Source organism: Galeopterus variegatus, unplaced genomic scaffold (assembly GCF_000696425.1).
Source record: "Galeopterus variegatus unplaced genomic scaffold, G_variegatus-3.0.2 Scaffold738, whole genome shotgun sequence".
Classification (NCBI taxonomy): domain Eukaryota; kingdom Metazoa; phylum Chordata; class Mammalia; order Dermoptera; family Cynocephalidae; genus Galeopterus; species Galeopterus variegatus.
Genome location: NW_007726849.1, coordinates 148,121 through 166,833, shown reverse-complemented (window position 1 = coordinate 166,833; position 18,713 = coordinate 148,121). Strand labels below are relative to the sequence as shown.

Sequence of the window (18,713 nt, the reverse complement as noted above, 5' to 3'; positions counted from 1 at the left end):
TGATTCTGTCACTGAAGCAGGTTATAATGCTCCATTTGGCCTCTCCAATCACTGAGGGTAAGGACCCAGTAAATAACCACATCGTGGGGCAGACAACTCCACTCTCCACAATCTCAGAAAACTCTCAAGGTATTTCATACTGCGAAGTGGAGACATATGTACTTTTCCAGGTGGTGTTTGAGAGAAAACCTTTTTGGCTTCAAGGCAAGATAAAAATACCATATTTAAAAGGGGAAAAAAAAAGATGCTGGGATAAGATCAGAGCTGCACAATGAAACTTCACTGCTGCTGTTGTCCATGATGATGATAGCTAGGATTTATGTAGTGCTCACAACGTGCTGGTCATCACGCTACCTCATTTGTCACAAGCACCCTATGAAATTAATAATACATAGTAACTATCTTTAGAAATGAACAACCTGGGGCTGGCCAGTTAACTCAGTTGGTTAGAGCGTGGTGCTGATAACACCACGGTCAAGGGTTCAATCCCTGTACCAGCCAGCCACCAGAAAATAAATAAATAAAAAGAAAAAGAAAAAAGAAATGAAGACCCTGAGGGCAATGAGAAGGTAATGATCACTTGCCTGTGATCACTCAGCCAGGGGGTGGAGGAGCCCAAGTGTGAACCTGGGCAATCTGACTCCAAAGGGCATACTTTTGAAACCACCTTATTACCCTACTGTGTCCTGTGCATCTACCACCATTTTCTAATCTTTTGCCAAGGCAGTGGTTAGCTCAGCAAGAGTTTTTCTGAGGTCCATTTGGAGGTGAGCTGTACTTGTGTGTCTCCTAAAGAAATGGTCCAGGTCTTGAGCTAGTGATGTTATTTTAGAGTTCTTAAAAGTTCTTCCCTTCCCTGAATTTAGTTCTCAGCCTTCCCTGGATTTAGATTTTTGCTTCACTGCTCTAGAAAATTCTCTCAGACGGGTTCTGCTACATTCTCTGAAAGCAAAGAAACCCAGTGGGGCTGGTGGAAAGAACCAGAAGGTCAGGCCACCTCATAGTCTGATACAATTTCCTCTTGGTAAAGGGGTTGTGAGCCCTCCATATCGACCCCCAAGCAAGAGGATTCTAAGTAGCTCGATTGCTTTTGATCTGAAAATTTTCATCCTCCTTTTAAAAAAATGTATCTCTACATGCTCAGAACACAGTAGATGTTTGCTGAATAAATTCTGGTTGAAAGCAAAGACCCCAAAATGGACCTCCTGGTACCCCACCATGCTGACATCCACCCAGGCCAGGCCACGCAAGTCAAGGAATCTCTGCAGAGGACTCAGCCATGCTCTGTCATTATCTCCTCATGTGGATGGGGGAGTCTCCAGACATTCGGGCAATCAGGGACAGGCTGCTAGACAATGACAATGAACAACCATGGACTGCCCAACATTAACGTGTTTTCTGAGAAAAACATGGCAGCCATGCCTGAGATGCTTAATTCAGCATAAAAACACGACCACTCCAGCAGATGCAGAAATGGGATTAGCCATTGGATGGATGTTTTCCAATCCCCTGGACTAATACTTCTGAAGAGGCCTTTTTACAACAGTAAATCTTTAGACATGTACGAAAATTATTTCTATTCTATATGTTTGGGCCAAACTTAAATAAAGACATTAAAGTTATTTATAAAATTTCAAAGAGCACATATACATTTTAATTCCAAGGACAGGGTCCCAACACCTAGAAGGGAGTTGCATGATTCTGAGGGGAAACCTCAGCTTGAATGGTCTATTAGAACACCTTGTTGACTCTGGCCACCCGGCAAGAAATGGGAAAATGGTTTATGCCTTACAGAAGAAGACTGCAAAACGTCCCCCTTAGAGAGTAGAAGGTAGAGATGAGGTGAGTGGTGGTGGCTTATGTGGACAGACACAACTGTGAGTGGTCACTACCCAAGATGGGCATGAAACAAACAATGGGAAATCGAGGAAAGGAAAGGAAAACAATGCCTTGTTCCTTTTTTTTTCTCCCCCACGTTTACTTAGATAATATGATTTAGTGACAAGGCCAAACAACTGAACTGCAGACAGGTATGCTTTTTAGTATCTAGGAAAATTCTCACAAACACTGAGCTTCCTAGAAAGACCATATTTGCTGGGCAAGGTCTTTCAAAGATACATTTGTCATCCTTCATTCTTAGCTATTATTTAAATTGGTAAAGGAAAGCTATAACAATACTTTACAATATACTAAAGACTGGCAAATGATGGCCATCTGTTTTTGTAAATAAAGTTTTATTGGAACACAGTCACGCCAATTAGTTTACATACTACCTATGGCTGCTTTCATGCTACAATGGCAGATTGTAGCAGTTGCTACAGAGACCATGTGGCCTAAAAAGACTAAAATATTTATTATCTGACCCTTCATGGAAAAAGTGTATTGACCGTGATATCAAACATAGCATGGTAAGGCGTGAATATATAAAGCGGTTAATGCGATTAATAAAATCATCCTATAAAATAGGGAATTATTTTATTTTCTCTTATTAAACACTCTCTGAAGAGAAATATCACTGGGCTGGCTGAGCATCACAATTCTCTATGGCATTGTCGTCTACTATTTAATCTGCCACCAATCGGCAAAATTATGGTTAAAACCAAGATTCTACTCCTAATGGTCTCCTTGGACTCCTATCACGTGAGCTGAGAGGAAAGAGGAAGGATGACGTTTCAGAGAAGAACATTATTACATGATCAAATGAATGGACAAATGAATGGACAACAAAGCACACTTGTGAAGCTGGGATTGTAGCCTGCCTCTCTCAAAAGCCAGTGTGTACCATTCTTCCTCCATCTCATCACTATCCCTACTGCTGGCCAACCATCTCATATGTGTGTGCATTGGGTCCAAAGGAGAAAAAAGCAAGAGAATATCTCTGGAACAAGCCAATTCATTACCAGTCCCAGTGAGGGGAAGTTTACATCATTGGGACACTGGCTACTTTTCATATTCTTACATGTATCAGGACTAATAAGTCATTTTATTAAGATGTAATAACTCTAAATTGACCTGTACTTCCTAATAACAGAGAAATGGAATCTTAAAAATTACAATCTTAACTCAATTCAGGGTTTATACTCAATTTTAAAGAAGACAAATCTAAATTTCCAGAAATGGCCCAGGATTCTTTTTCTAATGAAATGGCAAGGCTAAGTCTTGAAAAGTATCCTAATGGAATCAATAAAGTAGGAGATGCACCAAATGGCTCCCTCAAATCTTCTCCACATTTACATTTTCTAAAGAAAAAAAAAAAAGCCATATCATACCTACCACATATGGCCTGACCATCTGGCTGGCCACTTTTCTCTACAGCCTATTCCCAAGACACAATCGCTTCAGATGGCCACCTTGGCGAATTCTTACAGAAAATAACTCCATCTAGAACTTTCTCTGTACTATATTCTTATAATCAAGTTAGAAAATGTCAAAAAAATCTCAAAATCTGATAATTCATAGAGCATCAGAAATAGTGTAACATGTAAAATGTGTTCCTTTGGGTTTTTAGCATGTAAGTCATAAATTCAAGAGGAGTGATCTTATACCTACACAAAAAAGAAGAGCCAAAAGTACATACATTTTGTTAAATTTAAAAAAAAATAAACACATCAAAAAACTATATCTATTTAATCAAAAGATTAAAATAAATATGTTAATTTTTTAAACAAGTCAATAATTTGAACTCATTGCTTGCTTTGACTATATCCTGTAATTTATTTTAAATTGCACATTGCTTTCAATTTACTATATTTTTTCCTATGTGGTTAAAAACTTAATTTGAGACCTGTAATTCTGGAATTGATTTCAGCAATGATTCATAGGAATTTAACTAGCCTGCCTATAATTGTTTCAGTTGATTCCAGCTTTCTACATATAAAAATTTTTTTTATCACAGATACTTAGACTTTTTTTCACATAATAGAGCATACAGAGTTATGATTCAACTGTTTTCCTACCCAGTGGTTAAGCAGTCCAATTCCAGACACACTTGTTTTCACAAATGAATTCACATCCAGTCATACTCCACTGAAATCAATAAAAACCGGCTCTCCATCTTTTCATTATTGGGTCCCATGATCTATTTCCTTTGATAGTCTTATTCATTTCCTCCACTTATTCTATTTCAGTTAATCTGTTTGCCCAGTCCTTACACTTTGATTTAATTTAACGCTTTCAATTTAAAAACTGTCATTTGTAATAATTTGGCATTTCTTACATCCGCCTGAGAAAATCTGCTTGCTTTCCATAAAAATCCCTGAATATCCGCTAGATACTTCTTGTGAATATTGGCCGTCCAGTAGTCTTCTGTGATAAAAGCTAACAGTGTGTTTCAAAAACACAAATGCTTTCCTTTTGTAAGGACTTGGATTATTTTTGTCTAAAACAGAAACAAAGTCATTCTGATTTAGTTTAAGGGAACAGCTCTCTTTGGAGTTAGTGAATCACAATAGCTGGGATACACTGTCCTGCCGAAACTCCTGGGAAAGAACACCAACTAGAAAAGCTGAGCTCAATTTATAAAGCTAAGTTTAATTCATATTCTTAATAGACACTGTAATAATTAATTATCCAAAGCTATTAATTCCCAAGTTACTGGGTCCTAGCCACTGGGCAATCATACCCCAAATTAAGAGACAAGCATTGCCCCTATCACCAACAACTGAAAACAGATGAGAAAGGAGGAACAGAGGGGGAAATAATATACGTGCATAAAAAACTGTATGAAGTGACAGAATGTATAAGTTAAATTTAGTAAATAAAATCCCTTGCTAAAAGGCTTAAAAGGAAGGAAAAAAAATCCAAATCTACTAGCTCACGAATTATAATAGGTTCTATAAGTAATTATGTCAAATTTTAAAATATTAATTTCAGTGAAATAAGCATTTATTTTATACACTTAAATCAGAAGGACTACTGGAGTACCAAGCAAGAACAACCATTTATGGCTATTGTTTTATACCTATGTGTGCCTTAATGACAATGCCCAAGCAACTGGGAAACTACAAAAATACTTGTGTGAGTTTTGACTCTGTGAGGCTGGCATGTCACCTGCTCATCTAATGAAGATGAGTAGATAGGCCACCCTCCAGATCTGCATTTATGGTGGGTCACATAATGTTCACATAAGCTGCGTATCAGGAAAAAGACATGCGTTGGCCCATATTCTTAATCAAGCATGTGCTATCATGTGACACTAGCTTTTGGCAGCCTGGTATTTTTGAGTTATTTAACAAGCTAGCATGTTTACATTTGGGTAATTTTAAAAGTTCTTCCAAGAATGATCTTTTGTCTCTAAAACCACAGCTAATGAGTTTTCATATACAGGTTGTCAGGGATGTAGTGACAACTTGGAGATCTATTAAATAATATTTCATTGACATAACAGCAGTCCATAAGACTAAACGATGATGAGACACACAATTGTGCAGTAAACATTTTACAGCAGTTCTAAGTCTCTTGCTTGTTTTTGGAGAAAAAACCAAAATGTATGTTTTTGCAGAGACTAAAATGTCTTATGTCTTGCAAAAATCAAAATGGTTTTATCTGCCATGGGCAAACACCATATTAATTTAAAAGCATGTACTAAACAAAATCATCTGTTTTATTAAAAAATTGCTATAAACTGTGATAGGATCTCTCAGGACAATGCTATCATATTATAATACACCCCCCTCCAACATGCAATCAACTTAGTCTCTGATCATCGTGGAAATGAATCTTTCAACTTTTGTCTCACTTTTCCTAAGAGCTTCTCTTATTGCTATTTGGTCATTCATGTAGATTTTTTTAAAGGCACATATAAGAAAAGACAGGGTAATTTTTTGGTGGGGGAAGATAAGTTTGATACAAGGGTTGAACTAAACTACCAATTTTAAAATTAAATTACTATGTACTTAATGCCACTAAAGTGTATATTTAAAAATGGTTAAAATGGCAAATTTTATGTTATGTATATTTCATAGTTTTAAAATTTTTTATAAATAAAATTGCACTGTTAGGGATAAAATGTTATGTGTACAGAAGAAATTCTATATAAAAATAAGCAGCCTTTACCCCAATGTGCTAAGTTGAGTTACACATAATTGCTGTTTTTGTGGGTTTAATATGGTTGACAATCAGCACTTTTCATATGGTTCAGCCTAAATATTCATAAGTAAAATGAAGTTGTGCCTTCATCCTGGAGAATTTATATTGTTTAGTGACTCAGTGGACTCAAGGGTTGTGAGAAATAACCTTAGCATGATGGCTTTTGATGTTAGAGCCATTGAGGTTCCAAAATACGTTTTTGTGCATTTATGACAGTCTACGACTTTCAGCAAGGGAGATGAATTACATTGCAGTGCGATGCCATTAACCTAAGGGGGCTGAGCTGACTCTTAGGGGCACCAACACTGATGTCAGTCATTATTTAGGCAAAGGGAGAATAATTTTAGCTTCTATTTTCTGTCACTTTCTTACCGCAAAAAGACATATTTCTCCATATATCAAAACTGTGGTATGTTCCAAGACTCCCTTTAAGGAATAGAACCTTGACCAATTTTCCTCCCCCAAATCTCCAAGACATAATTAGCAGAAGACCACCCCGCCCCCGCCCTTTTCTCAGTACCAGGCGACAAAGCTCATGTCCCCTCTCCCAAGCTCTAGCTGTAATCAATGATTATTACATGTCATAGCCAGGGCCTGATACACAGAAAGAGCAATCACATTGGAATAAGAAAACTAGACAATACCCAAATCACAACTGGACTAGCGGAACCAAAGCAAAATTCATGTGCATGCCCCTCCAGTTCCTCCTCGGCATTAGCAGAAAACAGCACATTCCATGTCCCCGGCATATAACATGCAAAACATAGGACCTAAGTTATGATTAAGTCTATTCATACAAGACAGTTTCCCCAATCCCTCTGCCCAAGGTGACAAACTACAGTCACCCTTCTCTGAAATAGCACGTTCGGTAGAAAGATTTGGAACGGGGAATGGATCGAAGAGAGGCTGCTCTAGTCATTTCACATCAGCCCACAGGACCAAACAACCCTGAGAGCAAGATCCTGCCATAGGGATTGTTTCAAAGTCATCTGCAAAGAGAAACAAAACCGGGCTAGCCCTTTTTCAGCACCCCCGGGAAAAGCTTGAAACAGGCTATTGTCAGAGCGCCGGGTACCTTTTCTCTCTTGGCTTTGTTCAGTATTTTCCTCAGCTGCAGTTTCCATGGCTGGCTTCATACCATCCACCAAAAATGCTCTGCCCCGCTCCCCCCAGCACACACTTTGCTCCCTCCCCTTCCTTTCCTTTTGGACTCCCCTCCGCCTCTTATTTCCACCCGCCTGATTGAGAGGCTCTGTTCTTCACTACAGTGGATGACAGTCCCTTCCAAGATGCGAAAGTCTTGTCAGCGTCAATTTCGCTCTGCCTGCTGGTCCATAAAAACAGCTGCCAAGGAGCAGGCAGCCATACGTCACCGAGGATCCCGGCTATAAAACAGCCACTCTGTGCCCAATCGTGCCTCCGGTCTCACTGCGGGTCCCCCCTGCTCCCCGCGGGCTCCTCCCCTTTGCTGTCTTAAGAGCTCGCTCCCCCCGCCTTCTCCGCTCCCTTCTGTCTTCTCACCAACTGCACCCAATGAATGCTAATTAATTCTCCCAGGGAAGAATAGATGGGTGACATCAGAGGAGGGGATGTGGAAAAGAAAGAAAAGAGCCCCCTCCCACCATGTGACTCAGTTGGTTAGCCGCAAATAGACAGTCTCCCAGGAGAAATGTGTGACTTCGTGCAAGCACAAAACTGTCATTCCCGTGCCGTGTGACCCTTTCATAGCACATCCCAGTTTGATTTCGTTTACTTCTGACCCTGGCAAAATATATTCGAAGGACGTGCCCATCGTCTATATGGTATTTGCTTTCTTTCATATGTCTTTCATACAATTTCTATGTAGGTAGATTGATTTTTGAAAATATATGGTAAAGAAACACCAAGGTCACAGTTGCTGATCCCTGTACTGGCCAGCTACCAAAAAAACAAAAACAAAAAAGAAATAAAATATATATTAAAGAAGGGAGGAAAAAATACATGAGGGAAGAAAACCCAAATATGGATTTAACAACAGCAATGTAGCACTTGGATATTAGAATCCACTCCTTGTCTATAGTTAATATATGTGATAGAGAAACTTTAGCTCAAGACCAATTTTTTAAAAAGGCATCCTTACTTATGTAAAAATAAGCATAATGGGTTACAAATATATCTAGCTGACATTTTGGTGATTTCTTGGGATGAAAATCAAAATACAGTGGTTTTTTATTGGATGTGATTATTTCTATATGAAGATTTATTCATTAGAGACCCTCATTCAAAATCAAAAGGATGTTTTCCAGAGCATTTTAAATATTCAACATGAATAATGATTTTGACTGCTGGTTTCATAGGCTGCCTTCTATCTCCAGATACCACCAGACCAATGTTCTCAACCCATCCCAACGTATAAGCATTTATCACGGTTATGAGCCATGTTTCCAAGCATCACTAATTTCTTTCTTTCCTTCTTACAAGGCGGTTACTTTTTAAAAAATCATTTAAAACAAGTTTTTTTTAATAGACTAAGCATCACTAATTTCTGCACCATTTTTTATGCATTTGGCTGACCCACTTACCTTCATTGGCCCTATAAAAAAAATTATAGAAACTCACATCAAATACAGGGATGATCTTTGATAGCCACAGGGTGAAAGATTCCCTGATCAAGAACAGTCTGCTAGTTGGCTGGGCTTAAATATACCCAATCTTGGAAGCAAACATAAAGACAAGTTACAGACCACTTTCTTCTAAAAACATTCTCCCAAGTTTTGACTGTTTTTCAACACCTTGAACAAATTTTGTAAGATCCTGAATCTAAATCCTCTAACAACTTGATCTTTTAATGCATTCATTTAAGATAATCCCCCAAACCTTTTTACATTCAATACCTCTCTGGTTGTGTTAGACTAGAAAAGATTTTGAAAACCAGTTTAGCCTGTTTCAATATTTTCTTTTAATTTTACATCTCAATTTTCGCTTTCGCCATTGTCCTAGAAGACCAATGCCCACAACCAACTATTGTCTTTTTAAAAAAAAATTACCTGGGACCATGCTTAATCTCCCAGTGAGGGAACTGAGAAGCATGACAGTCTAAAACTATAGACTTCAGAAAAATGATTCGTTTGTGATATAGCTATATCCATGGAAAATCCCGATGATGCATCTTAATAGGACAGTCTTCAACATTTTCTTGCAAAGACTGCTTAGATCCATTCAGGAAGGTGGCAAGTGCTGGTGTCACGGGCTTGTTCCCCTCAGTAGTTCAAATGAGAATTAAAACCAAACAAAATTCAATTCAGCACAAAAGAAGACAATTGTGATTAGCTGTGTTACTGGCTTTCAAAAAGTGTCTAGTAAAGTCATTCAGTTATAGAACTGGCACGGTAGAATAATTTTTTTGGCTATTGCTTAAGATTATTATTTTAATATTGATACAAGTGGGAAGGCAGAATATGGAAGACATTCTTAATTTAAGGACAACTCTACTTCTATATCACAGTGTCAGAAATCAAAACCAAAGGACAAAATATTCACAACATCTACTTTCACCTTGAAAAGCTACATGTAAATGAACAATTTATCACTTGTGCCCTATTCATAACCTCATCATTTCTTTCCATTAGGATAATAATGTATGACAATTCTGGAAATTACCATTGTACCACGTTATAAAAATTTCACTCAAAATCTCACAGACATTTATTATAAACCATTTGAATCAGAAAAAAATGATGGGAAAATTGTCAACAGCAAGAAAGAAAACAGTGTATGTTATAACATGTCTATGCCTCCAGTTTTAGCCAGAAGCATCACTAAGGAGAACAGCGGTTTCACATGGTTTGACTTATATATTTGCATGTCTTTGGTAGAATTCCAGCCAGCTCAGTAAACATGCATGAAATAGCCTTCCAGGTGCTAACATCCACCAGCAGCACAGACATGCATGAGCAACGGTGCCTGTTTCCAGGCAACCCACAGGCTGATGGGACACAGACAATTCTCCTAAACCAGGGTGCTTCTACCTGCTACAGGCACTATGGTATCACAACAAAGAAAACGAGGGGAGAAGGAGAGAGAATTTGAGAAAAGCTTTGCAGGGTTGAGTTGGCTACTGCAGTAGAAACCTGCCAGGTAGGGTAGGGAAGGGGTGGGGAAGGGAAAGAGTGTTCCAGGAACACACTTTCATATGAAGAGCATATGGAAGGGGGAAAAGAGTATCGTCAAAGGGTTGGGGAGATGATTTTTCTGCCATAAGGTCCAGAGCACAGGGGGTGGGGTGGTGTGAGGGCACTGAAGGAAGATGGCTGAGCCAGTAGGTTGGGAGCCAGTAAGCTGAACACCTTGCTACCTCTTGAGGCAGTGCATGAAGAACGCAGGCTTCAAAGAAGATCTGACCTGTGCTGTGCAAAGGTCATTCTGTTGGTAACAAGGAAGACAGGGTGGAGCAGGATGAGACTAGAAGCTGGCAAACCAATCAGGAGTCTCCTGAAATAGTACAAGCAAGAGACAGGCAGGGGCTGAGCTACAGCATGTGGAGAGTAAGGACCAGGCTGACACCTGACTGGATACCCATGCGTGAAGTGGGAAAGGGGAAGGATTCAAAGGGCAGTTTGGAGTTTCTAGCTTGGCTGAGTGTGGAGGTCATGCTGTGAACCAAAATGGGGAACCAGAGGGGAGGAAGGAGTTTGATAGGAAACATGCACGTATGGTTTAAGGTGCTCTTAGGACATCCTGCGGGAGCCGTCCACGAGGCACTCAGGAATATGGCTCCAAAGGAGAGGGGCTTGCCAGAGACGAGGATCTGGACATCTCCAGTACAGAGGTAGCCTTGGGAGCACGAGAAGTCCAGCTCTGCTCAAATGCCACCTTCTTAGGGGACCCTTCCTGACCCTGTCTAAAACAGCAGCCCTGACATTCCTGGTCCCTTTACCTGGGTTTGATATTCATCATAACTTTAACCATGACCCAGTCCTGATCTATCTATTCACTTGTTTATTTATTGTCTCTCATCCTCGTAGAATAGCAGCTCCTAGAACAGTTCTGGGCACATAGTAAGTCTTTGACAAATATATTTGAAATGAATGGTAAATTACCAGGGAGTGATGCAGATTCCAAGCACACTAAGATTATAATGTAGGGAACACTGACTTTTAAATATAAAGTTAAAGGAAAACCTTTAAAAGGAGGGTAAAAGAGACTAAAAAGAGAAAATCAGAAAAGCAGACAAATAAGGCCAAAGTGGGATTACAGAATTAGAGAAAGGTTCCATGAAGGACATAAAATTAAGAGGGTCAAACAGTGTCAAATGCTGTAAAATGAACAGAAAGGATGAGGACTGACAAGGACTAAGTAGCTTTTACTACCAAACAGCCATTGGAACTTCCGTGAGAAGAGTTTTGGTTGAATGATGGGGACAGAAGCAAGACTCCCAAGTCTCCTTCACGATTGTTACTCTCAAAACAGGAGGTTCCCACGGTCCGACTGAAATTTTAAACTCGTACGTAAGGCTTCATGCCTATGCCTGTACATCTTGGCCCAGTTTCCAACCTAGCAAGATAATTCTGAATTTCTCTTCTGTGATTGATTAATTATCTTCCCAGTTTGGATTGTCTTCAAGTACAGTAAATACGGTTTATGTATCTTATACATCTGGGATCCAAATCATTCCTAGAAATGTCAAACACAACAAAACCAAGGTGACAGAATACTGTGTAGGCCACAATGGACATCATCCTGCTCAGCTGACTGGTTCATTCATTTGTTCATTCATTCATTCAGCCAAGATTCACTAAGCACCTACTGTAATGCCAGAAATCAAGTCACTATTCTATATGACTGTGATTATTTAGCCAACTGAGAATTCGTCAAGTCACACAACAATCTACCTACACGTCCTCGTCCAAGTCACATAGCTGTCAAAGATTTTGTCAAATGCCCACTTCTTCTAACTTTCTGGAATTATACTTTAGGTTTCTTCTGGTCTCAGAATGACTTCCTAGTGGGGAGTCATTAATCACCAAGAAGGGAAGTTCCAAATTCCTTCCAACTACTAATTTGTCTGCATTTTTCATGTTTCATGGAACGTTTATGGAACATGAAACAAGCCCTGGCATAATCCCTCCTTACTGCCCTTCAAAGGAAGTCGACCCAGAGTAATAATCCCAAAACCCAAAAACCTCACTTCACACTCTAATACAAGAATCCCTCACACCTGGATGAATTTTAAATAAATCATGTGTTAAAAGAGGTTTTAAGTGATTTCTATTTTCACATCACTCTCCATGATAAAACCAAAGAGGTGTTCTAGTAGCAAACATCTGGGCCTTCTCTCTACTTGAAGAGAATTACAAACACAGCAAGAATTCTTAAATAGTACATTTAAGGCAGTAAAGATTTCTTTATATAAAGTAGCAATAATATTCAAAATATTAATAGTTTTGTGCTGTGTTTAGAGTGCTTATATAGATTTTTAAAGCACAGAAACCAGAAATAAAACATAGAGCTGGAAATTTAGAATATGACTGTCTACAACTGGGTTCTTTCCATAATCAGACTTTCCCAAAGCATTATTATTTGGCAGAGCCTTTGTACTCCATTACCAGAATTAAGTTTCTAATTTTTCATCTAATGTGGGTTTTGTAAAAATCCCTTTTCCTGATATATTTCCTCAGGACCTCCTGTATATTTGCTATACCTTTCTTTATAGGAAATGACACTGAATAAAGCTAAGAGCTGAAATGACAAGTCAAACTGGATGATGTACATGAGCACTTATAAACTGTAAAGCTCCATAAGTATAAGCCATCATCGTTTGTGTTTTTCTTCAATGGTAGGCCGCTGTCACAAAACTGGTTAATGTCTGTAATGATGAGCACTTGAGGAACCCCAGTTAGCTAATCCCTTCCCAACCTAATCAGCTGCTTATTTAATGACAGGCAGTGTCCTCATTAGGAGCTTAGGAGTCATCAAAACAGTGACTGTTCAGTTTGGCAAAGGCCAACCTGAGGTGTGATGAGCTTCTCTCTTGACAAAGAAATTCCACTGAAGCTCATTTTCAAAAGGACAGCAAGAGAATAAGTTTGACAGGAGCAGGCTGAGGCTTCACATGATGGAAACAGGTGTGGCCTGAAAAGTCTCAACACACAGGGCTGACGAATAGGCGCAGCACAGGCAGTACTGCAGCGCAGGCAGGGTGTGCTGCATCTACCTGTGTCAAGGCCAAGAAGCACTGCTGCTTCATTCCTGTCTCTTAAGTCAGGGCTGCTGTACCTCAGCACTAGTGACATTTGGGGCCAGACATTCTTTGTTGTGAGGGTTGCCCTGAGTATTGTAGATGTTTACCAGCATCCTTGGCCTCTGCTCATTAGACGCCAGTAGCACCACCCAAGTTTTGACAATCAAAAATGTTTCAAGGGCCGGCCCGTGGCTCACTCGGGAGAGTGCGGTGCTGATAACACCAAGGCCACGGGTTCAGATCCCACATAGGGATGGCCGGTTTGCTCACTGGCTAAGCATGGTGCTGACACCACCAAGTCAAGGGTTAAGATCCCCTTACCGGTATCTTTTAAAAAAAAAAAAAAAAAAAAAAAACCAAAAATGTTTTCAAACATCGCCAAATGTCTCCTGAGGGTAAAATTCTCTCCAGTTAAGAACCACTTCCTTAAATCTATCTTGCCCAAGTTGCCCCCAGCTATTATGACATGCTGTCAGCCCATGGTTCTCAAGCCTGGCTGCATGCTGGAATCGTCCGGGAAGTTCAGAAAATACTGGTGCCGGGTCCCCCCCCCCCGAGATTCTGATTTGGTAGTCAGGGGTGCGTGGTGGGCATGAGAGCTTTGAAATCTCCCCAGGTAATTCCAATATGCAGCCAACTGCTGTGGGCAGTGGGGACACCCAAAATGTGTGCTACAATGACAGTGACACCATTGGTGCTGTTTCAGGAAAATGATAGAGGGCGGTTTGTTGGACAGGAGACCAGAGAGGCCAGAGGCAGGGAGACAACACTCAGCTGGGGAGGAGGTGGAGAGCACACTCAGCTGAGGCAAAAATGAAAAACTGGGCATCAAGGCAAAGAGGGAGATTCAGGGTTAACCCTGAGCCTTTCGGCTTGGACCCCTAAAAGGATAGTGAGTGCCACAGGGAACGTGGAAGACCAGGCGACATACTGGTTTCCTAGGGCTGGCATAAAGCACCACAGACTAGGTGGCTTTAAACAACAGAAATTATTCTCTCACAGCTCTGGAGGCTGGAAGTCCAAAGGCTCTTGGGGAGGATCCTTCCTGACAACTTCTAGCTTCTGGTGGTAGCAGCAATCCCTGACGTTCCTTGGCTTGCAGTGGCACTACTCCAACCTCTGCTTCTGTCATCATGTGGTGCTCTCCCTGTGTGCCTATGTCTGTGTCTCTTCTTCTAAGGCCAGTCATACTGGACTAGGACCCCCCCAATTGAGAATGGCCTCATCTTAACTCGATTATGTCTACAAAGACTATTTCCAAACAAGGTCATATTTGCAGGTAAGGCGGGGCGGGGGGACAATTCAACCCACACCAGGTGAGGGGAGTGAGAAAGACTGTCAAGTCTGGAAGCCACGTGGGCCACATCTGTGCAGCCACTCAGTCTGGCCAGTCTGGAAATGAAGACTTGGGCATTAGCAGCAGAGAGGAACCAATTATCATCTGGGGGCTGGGTGAGATGCCAAGGGAGAAGGTACAGAGGAGAAAGCTTTGTGGAAGGACCACCCTTGAAGGATGCAGAGGACATCGGAGAAGATCCAGGACAGGGCCCTTTCACAGAGGAGGAGGGAAAGTTGAGGAGGGGGGGCTGCTCCACAGCCAAGGCAGCCAGAAGGCGAGGCTTAGCAAAGACCATTGAAATGGAAAAATCCCAGTTTCCTTACCAGTGTCAGCACAAAGACTGGAATGGGAACCAGTTTATAGGGGGGCGACAGAAGGACTGAGACATGAAAAAGAGGAAGTAGAGGCAGCCTGCCTTCTAAAGAAATTTGGTAGTGAGTGGAAGGCGACAAAGATGCAGGCAGATTAAGGAGAAAAACAGGAAGAGAGTCCCCAAAATGTTTTATGCTGAAAAGGCGGCGGCAATTAAAAGAGAGATTTAAGAAGATGCGAGTGAAGGTTGGTGATAACAAATGGAGATCACAGGATAGGCAGAGGCCCAGCTGCGGGTGGCAGGATGGGACACTTCTCCCTCTGAAACGGGAGTGAGGAAAGAGGAAACAGAGGGAAAAGGAAAAGTCTATCCAACTCCAAGATTTAAGAAACTTCTTACAAGAGACGGTGGTGACGGGGAAGTTAAAAGAGCAACCTGTCCAGCACTTAGAAGAGTATATTCGTTACTTGATTTAGTTCCACGTCCCAGCCCTAAGAGGGAGGGATTATCAGCCCCATGTCATGGGTGACATCTTGGTCTTAGTAAGGCAGGCAGGCTGCTGAGGCTGGATTGCTTGGGGAACTGAGTGCGGCTGAGTTTTCAGGGGATCAGAGATCCCAGGGAGGTAGCGTGCAGGAGACACAATATGCTCACTGTATGTCTCATCACATGGCAGGGGGGATCCCAACGTGATGTAACCACATTTAATAAACAAAGCCAAAAAAAGAAACCAGGACCACATGATGGATATTTAAAGTGGTTTGGATTAAGAAAGGAAAGATCCCACTTCTTCCTGTGCAGACAAGGCGTACATCAGGAGACAGACAGCTGAGCTGACAACGTGCTTCCTGATTAATGACCACATCCCATGGGGAGCGCAGATTCTCTCATTACGAACAGTACACCATCGATGGGTCTCCCTGAGAGGGCTCATCCATTAACTCATCTACCCAGCATATACCAGGCCCACGTGAACAAGGGCAGGACTGCCAAGGCCCTTTTTGTTAGCTGTCGAGCCACGGCTATTGGGATCCCAGTTATGTCTCCAGAGAGGTTCCTTCTCAGTTCACCAGAAACTATGGGGGCTGGAGTATTCTCTCATCCAGAGAGAATCGGTGGCTCAACTACAAAGCTGGGAGAACCTGAGGTGCTCTGCTGGCGATTTTCCTTACATCATCTGCCAAAACCCCAATCGTGCTGCCTCCCCAGCTCCAAATCCCCTCCAGAAAGGCAAAGCCCAAAGCCCTGCTCTTTAGGAAGCCTGGCTGGTAAGCTCCACCCACTTTCCCCTTAGCATTCATTCTCTCTAACCCAGTCTTGCCTCTCAAGGCCAGCAGCCCTCTGTACTCGAAGAACACTCGCCTGCCTGGCCCTGTCTCCCACCCTGGCTGGGGACAAAGGCTGGTGCCGACCTGGACCAACGCTAACCGTCAATAGTGTGCCCAAGGCAGGTGGGTCTCTGTATCTTCAACCTGCTCTGCTGAAGGAAGACAGATGTGTTCACATTCAAGGTTAAACCACAAGACATCCGGGCTGTAAAAATTCTCACAACGGAAGTTGAAAAATTAAGCGATGAGCCCAGCAGGGAAGGGATAAAGATGATGTCCCTCTTTAAGAACCCTTCTGAGACCTCGGGGTGCATCAAGGAAGCCTTATTCTTGCCTAGATGCTATTTCAGCTGCCTCCCTGCCCTCGACATGCTCTCATCTTTCCCTGAAACAGAATCAATGTGCAGATGAAGGAGTTGCTATCTGTTGGGTTGCCACGGAAAGGTGCTTTCTGAGGCAGGCACGTGACCCCGACGTGCCTCTTGGGGAACTGGACCCCTCCAAACCCACCCCCTACAGTGCTCACATCACATTGATCTGAGCAACAAAAAGCATCAAACAGCCCCAGGGGCCACTTATATTTTCCCAGTCTTTGTACCTGCTCCTCTGCAACTATCACCAAGTCATCACAAGACAACGTAAGTACCAGCTACCAGGGACACGTGGCCAGTTCCCATCAAGTGCTCTGTTTCCATTTGTTACAGGCGAAGGTACTGGCTGTATGTGGAACCCAGGGACGAGATGTGACAGCAGTTCAGGAGGTGTACACAGAGGCCAACAGATGATGAAGCTCGAGCTCAGGAAGGTCACACAGCTGGTCAGAGGCCAAGCTAAGCCTGGACTCCTGAGCCTCGGCCATTGGATGCCAAAGCTGGGAACTCAAAAGTTCGGTAGCCATGACAGTAAGAACCAAAGCTAAACAAGCGCCCTGGTAAGTAGGTGACCACAGTGTCAACTATAACTCAGCGAGTCCAGGTCACCACCAAAGACTGGCTCCGAATGGCTTTCGCCTCTCGATATTTTCTCCCCCAAACATGGTAATCTGGAGCTCCCCCACCCCCAACCCTGGTAAACCTGGGGCTGCACACCTCCCCAGCTCATAAGTTCTCACATGTGCATCCCTGCCCACCATCCCCTCCAGTCCAGCTCCAACCCTTACCAGCCTTACGTTGTCACTTGACCTTCCTGAGCTTCAGCTTTGTCATGTGTTGAAAGGACTCATGAGAGAACTTCCCTCCCCAGGCTATCAGGACAGTGAGATGCAGCATGCAGAGCACAAAGCCTACCATGCGGCACTCACAAAATGCTGTTTCTATCCTGTCAGGTCTTCATGTTCCCACCACCATCGTACAGGTCCAAGGGGGGGAGAGAGAGGAAGGAGTAGCCATTGATTTCATGTCCTTCCAGAACTTTCCTGTCCCTGAGGGGTTTGCTTCTGTACCCTGGCCTGGATTTCTGGATTTCTCAGGGCACTCCCCACCCCCATCCCACCCCAGACCTCCCCATGTTGTCCTCCAAACGTCCCAGAGCCCTCCCCGAGGAGGTCCAGCTTGGACATGATGCCTGAGATGAACCAAGCTGCAAGTTAATAAATAGAACTGAGATGAATAAGGCAAGGGGATTTTAAAAAACATGGCTTCAGGGCCGGCCCGGTGGCTCACTCGGGAGAGTGCGGTGCTGATAACACCAAGGCCCCGGGTTCGGATCCCATATAGGGATGGCCGGTTCGCTCACTGACTGGGCGTGGTGCTCACAACACCAAGTCAGGGGTTAAGATCCCCTTACCGGTCATCTTTAAAAAAAAAAAAAAAAACATGGCTTCAAGAGCACTCTTTAACAAATGGACGAAATTGGTTTCTGGAAGCTGGAGAATGTTGCCAACACCTGGGTACTCAAGACCAAATTAGATTTGCCTCTGATTTTTATTTTTTAAAAAAATCAAAAACTAAACCATACAATGGAATCCCTTCGTGTCAGAGAAGCAGGCAAGCAGAGCCCTGCCCTCAGAAGCACCTCGGGCTTGCTTTAACTCTCATGCCACTGTCTTGACATCCTCAAACATTTTATCTTTGAACTTGTGTTTTGCCAGTGAAGTCCAATCGGACAGTGGAGCATGCCTGTGAGCAGAGGAGCCACACCATTTGCATGTGGCATTCACGACACCCCATGAGCCCCAAATTCTGCTGAACCTACAATGCATGGCCACTGCAGTAAGACAAAGTCAATACCAGGTAAGCATGTTATGTCTACAACTGAGTAAGCTCTGGCGGTCCTAAAAGGTCACGCTTTCATCAGAACCACAACTTGCCTTACTCATCAGAAGGGAGAGAGGGTCAGTAGAATGTGCTCATATCAAAAAGTAAAATGAAAACAGTTGAGTTCGTTTCAGGCAGCATTTCCACTGTTCTCTTTAGAAAGACCTACGCA

The 18,713-nt window shown here is 42.4% G+C and overlaps 1 protein-coding gene across 6 annotated transcripts in view; it reads right to left on the bottom strand.

The window, feature by feature from the left end:
* Window positions 1-7,511, bottom strand: part of GPM6B (glycoprotein M6B) — a 46,573-nt gene extending 39,062 nt beyond the window's left edge. For 3 of the 6 annotated variants that reach the window (XM_008571952.1, XM_008571953.1, XM_008571956.1), the window contains exon 1: window positions 7,163-7,511. In XM_008571952.1, coding sequence (XP_008570174.1) covers window positions 7,163-7,223 — 61 coding nt within the window. In that variant the 5' untranslated portion in view covers window positions 7,224-7,511. The remainder of the gene's footprint in view (window positions 1-7,162) is intronic. The other 3 variants (XR_550427.1, XM_008571955.1, XM_008571954.1) reach the window with 2 other exon arrangements.
* Window positions 7,512-18,713: the final 11,202 nt, after the last annotated feature.